Here is a 4857-nt window from a genome sequence, read left to right as displayed (position 1 = left end):
TTCTTCTTCTTCTTCTTCTTCTTCTTCTTCTTCTTCTTCTTCTTCTTCTTCTTGATGGTTCATAGGAATATTATTAGTTGTTGTGATTATGTTATGAAGTTCGTCTTGATTACGATTATATAACCCTATATGGAGTGGAACTATTGATCCACATATTGTTGAAATGAATCAAATACGTCATTGCAATTTTCAAAGGGGTTTGTTGAATATGTTATTTCTGCTAACTTTATTTTGTGTTAAATATCACGCCAACGCTCCACAGCAACCTTGGATTTGAATCTCGGTCCAATTCAAACGATGTTAATTGAGAAAAGAAATGCTTATGATCTGTATTTTCCAGTGATTTCGGAGGAGATGCCATTAAGCTTTTCTTTTCTTTTCATTTTTTCTTAATCAAGTTTTGTTGTATTTTGTGTTAATAGATGGTGAATCGTAGACTTTTTTGCTTAGCAGATGTCGGAAATTAATTTTCAAATCCCTACGTTTTTATGTTGTGTTATATTTCTTTGCAACATGTTGATGATGTTCTGGATTCTGTATTTATTCACTTTGTTTCTACCAAAAAAAAAAAAAAGGAAGAGTTTTTAGTCACATTATTATCTTCATGTCAATAATTCATTTTTATGCCAATGATATTTTATAGTATGGATTTCTCACTGTCGATGAGTGTTAGAAGAAGTTACGTTTCAATACATTCTATTTTCGTGTAATTTGTGGAAGATGCACATTCAAGTTTTCACATTTCACTAATTAGAGGTGTAAAATGAGTTAATGACAAGAAGATCATTTGGGAGCAAATTAACAAAATTTGCTGATGAGATAATGATGCTCATTAAGGTGTTTTTAGTCATTTTGTATTCAGTTGCTACCACATCTATAACAAATCTAATCCCATTAAACTAGTGCCTTGATAAATTTCCTTTCCTTGGGACGAAATCTCTTTTCATTTTCAAAAAAAAAAAAAAAAAGACTTCCAATTTTTGACTACCAGGAATTCAAATTGTGGTGGTACTGAAAGTAAACAAATTATGGTGGTTCTTGTTCTTGATCTTAATGAACTCAACCAAAATTCCACCAGCTTTCAGGTCGGACTTTTACACGAGCAATAAACGTCAAAAGGTCCAAATCCTTAAAACAGAACTTTCCACAATCACGACAAAATTGTTACAGGCCTCAAACCCACTCTGGAATTGTCTTGCAGATGTTTCTAACAAATTTTTTTTTTTTAATCTATTGTCAGACAAAACTTTCTTCAATTCCAGGAGAATCAACGAACATTAATCAATTCAACATCAAATATGAGCCACGAATTTGGAGGAATTTTACCACCCGCACCCTTACTTCCATAACTGCATAAGAAATTGGATTGAGACAAACTTAGGGAAGAAAAAAAATAAGTAAATCTCATTTCCGCAACAATGCAGTTGATTTGAAGGTCTCATAAAGAAGAAATTATGAGAAATGCATACCCCATTGCTGGTGGAATAGTAAGTCGTCTCTTGTCCCCAACACGCATACCTGAGAAATTGCACAAAATTGCGTAAAAACTGCTTTGTTGAGAAATGGACAAATAACAAAGTGAAATTTAGATCGAAGTATTTACCATTAACACCAATATCCCACCCTTTTATAACTTGTCCTACACCTGTAAAAACCGAAGAAAAATTTTAACACAAATAATAAAGCAGGTATTTTTGATCTGTCGTTTAAAGATAATCATACCTAGGCGAAATTTAAATGGTGCTCTTCCCACATTTGAATCGAATATCTTTCCATTCTTTCGTAGCTTGCCAATGTAGCGGACACTGACCTGAAATCAAATAAGCGATTTTTCTTTTGAATGAATGCTTAACTATAAACGCAAAGCTTTTCACATGGCTCTAACTGTTGAAGCTAATTGAATCCAATTCGTTTTGGTCAGAAACTTTACTAAGAAATCATCTCTTTTTTTTTCCTTTTTTTTTTCTTTTGATGTCCAGCAATCCACAAACACATTTGTGAGGCCGGATTGGAAACCAAAGCCTTCCACCAAACCCTACAATCTTTGGAAGGCAACAAACTATGATTTTGTCATGTAGGTGCCAGCGAGGTGGTTCGAATGGCAGACCTTGTGCGAGCAGACCAAAGGCCTGACCATTCCAACCAGCACCCCATGGGTAAGACATCATCAACCTTGAAACTTACTTGTTTTCCTGGAGAAGCTCTTTCACCATCTGGTTTTCCCATTGCTAGTTCCTCGATAACCAATCCATTGGAAAAGGTTCTCACTTTGGATGACTTTGCATCAGTTTGCTTCTGCTCCGAGTCCGAAGTGGATCTGTTTTTATCTTCCTGAGCTGTAACAGTCTGATCCGCAGTGGTCCCCTCTTTAATGTCTTGGTTCTTCTTCTGATTTTTCTTTTTCTTCTTCTTTTTCTCCTCTGGTTGAGTTTCACTGGGAACTTGACGCATTTCACCGTCAAGGATTCTGTGTGTGCATACAAGAAATTGCTTTAAGAGATTGATGCAAGAAAAGGCCAAGCGTTATTTTTGCATGTAAGAATAGTATTAGCAAACAAAAAAATAAGCTGACTCCCTGATGGATCCCAATTATTTGATGTCTAGCAGCAATGGGGACACAACTAACTACACATGAGCATTTTAGATCAGAAAATAATCAAGAGGGCCATGTAACATGGATGCTCTATATTACAATTAGAATTCATACTCATTAATAAGATGAATTTGAGCTTATTAAAAACAAATCCACACAGGCAGGCAGAGTTTCTCGTCAACCTAGTGCTTCCATTCAAACCCACTGGGTGATTTCAACATATTAAAGGGCTGTGCAAATCTCTATCCCAATCGCAATGAAAGAACATGTCAAATTGACATGCTCGGTGCAACAATAGCAATGTGATACTCACTTCTCACTAGCGAGCTTTTCTTCATGCTCATCCGTCTTCATTGAGGCCTGATTCAAGTTGTAGCTCTTCAACTCCTCTGGCTGCTCTTCATCAGAGTTCTCATCCCTAACCTGTCCCTTTAGCTGCTTCTTCTTCTTTTTCTTCTTTTCCCTGGACCATTTTCAGAACCAATTTTATTAAAGCTATCCAAATGAGATGAACATTGAGCAGACTCCTAAGTTCACAAAGTACAAACAGATAACAAGAAATAATAATTGCACGTCTTTCTGAGCTGCCCATCTTACAGGCCAAAATACTGAGGAAATGTTTAACAAGCAAAAATGGGTAAAAGTGTGTCTGCAATGACGGAATACCAGAAGAAAATAATCAAAAAATTGTACAATTAGAAAAATAATCATCGATTACAGATAATGACACAACAAACTTACTTTTCAGGATGACCCTCCTGGTCAATACTTTCAACTTTCCTTTTCAAGTTATTACCATCATCACCATCTTGTGCTTTCTTCTTCTTGGTTTTCTCTTTTTTGTCATCTGTAGATTTGGCCTCTGCCTCAGGGTTCTTAAAATTTGATTTGCTCTCATGGTTGGTGGAAATTGGAAAACCATCTTCATCTTCACTTTCCAGAACAGGAATGGCAGTCTCTCCCCTAACAACGATTTGATTTTGAGAGTTTTTCTTGTCCTCAGAGCTATTTGCTTGATTCTTCTTCTTTTGCCGTTTAGATTGACCATTTCCGTTTGTAGGCTTCTCGTCATCCACTATCTCCTCAATTACAACTAAGATTTAAACATTAAAAATAAAACGTTAAAATTTAATAGATAAACCATATTTCCCCAGTGAAACAGAATATTGCTATCCAGTAACTATCTGCCAATGGATTTATTAAACCCTTTCCACCAAAAAGTTGGCAAATCGCAAGGACATCATACTAGGCTAAACCAAGTGTTCACAAGAATTTTCCTCTACCGAAGAAATAAACTTAATTTAATTTCCTTTTCTTATCACCTAATAATTCCTTGCAAATTAACAACAAACATACTAAGCTATCCAAGTAATAAGCGCATGAGCCTCCATTGACAAAAGACACCGTGAGTAACATTACAAGAAAAGAGAGTCTCAGGACTTATTCCGAGTTCAAAAAAGATATCCAATATGTTAATTACCTCCACTGTTCCGGACAGGTGAAGGAGGAAACATGACAAAATCGTCATCGCCGTCATCATCGAATTCATCATCATATTCATCACCGGAACCATAATCGGAACCATAATCAGATGACCCCGACTCTGTCTCAGCAATATCCTCTTCATATGAATCGCTTTACTATGATGAAAGAGAAATTGACTGACAGAAACAACTCACAACTAAATTGGGGGAGATTAACATAATGAAAGAATTCAAACTTCAGAAATTAAACAAAAAGGATACGATTCATAGTCATCTCTGATGCCATCTCCCTCAATTGCCTCGAAGTAACCCGAGAGATAGACACTTCTTGGGCCAATCACAGAAAAGGCTACCAAATCATCATCATCAAATTCAAGATTCAAGGGACATGATTCATCCTTATTTGGTAACAAAGAGCATAGAAAGATTGGACTCTTATGTCCAATAGAGCACTGAACTATGCTCCTCTCTGTCGATGAGCCCAGACCAAGAGTTGCCTGATTCACCACACAGCAAGATTAACACCCAATTTTAGTATCCAATTCAGAAAATAGAAATTTCATTAGAAAAGTCCTGATACAAAGATAAATTTAATATTATCAAAACTAGAATCCAATTTATAAAGCCACCATCTTCTGCGAATAACATTTAAGATGAATCGCTAAAAATAAATAATGAAGAAAAGGTTTAAACAAATCCAAAACCTAAGTCCCATTGATCCAGAAGCAGATTTGCCCCTTCAGATTTAATCCAATACTAGAAATGAGTCAGGAAACACCC

General features: G+C 35.8%; 1 protein-coding gene across 1 annotated transcript in view; it reads right to left on the bottom strand.

Moving 5' to 3' along the window:
- Positions 1-931: 931 nt before the first annotated feature.
- The window catches only part of LOC21385561 (peptidyl-prolyl cis-trans isomerase FKBP53), a 4501-nt gene continuing 575 nt past the window's right edge, over positions 932-4857 (bottom strand). Inside the window, exons 3-11 of the mRNA XM_024164171.1 lie at positions 4339-4574; positions 4074-4228; positions 3335-3686; positions 2907-3056; positions 2185-2467; positions 1723-1810; positions 1604-1645; positions 1470-1518; positions 932-1349 (exon numbers count right to left, since the gene is read on the bottom strand). Of these exons, the coding sequence (XP_024019939.1) occupies positions 1268-1349; positions 1470-1518; positions 1604-1645; positions 1723-1810; positions 2185-2467; positions 2907-3056; positions 3335-3686; positions 4074-4228; positions 4339-4574 (1437 nt within the window). The 3' untranslated portion in view covers positions 932-1267. The remainder of the gene's footprint in view (positions 1350-1469; positions 1519-1603; positions 1646-1722; positions 1811-2184; positions 2468-2906; positions 3057-3334; positions 3687-4073; positions 4229-4338; positions 4575-4857) is intronic.

This window comes from Morus notabilis, unplaced genomic scaffold (genome assembly GCF_000414095.1).
Source record: "Morus notabilis unplaced genomic scaffold, ASM41409v2 Scaffold3811, whole genome shotgun sequence".
In the NCBI taxonomy this organism is placed as follows: Eukaryota; Viridiplantae; Streptophyta; class Magnoliopsida; order Rosales; family Moraceae; genus Morus; species Morus notabilis.
Note: the sequence above shows the minus strand (reverse complement) of the source record. Positions and strands in the feature narration are given on the sequence as shown.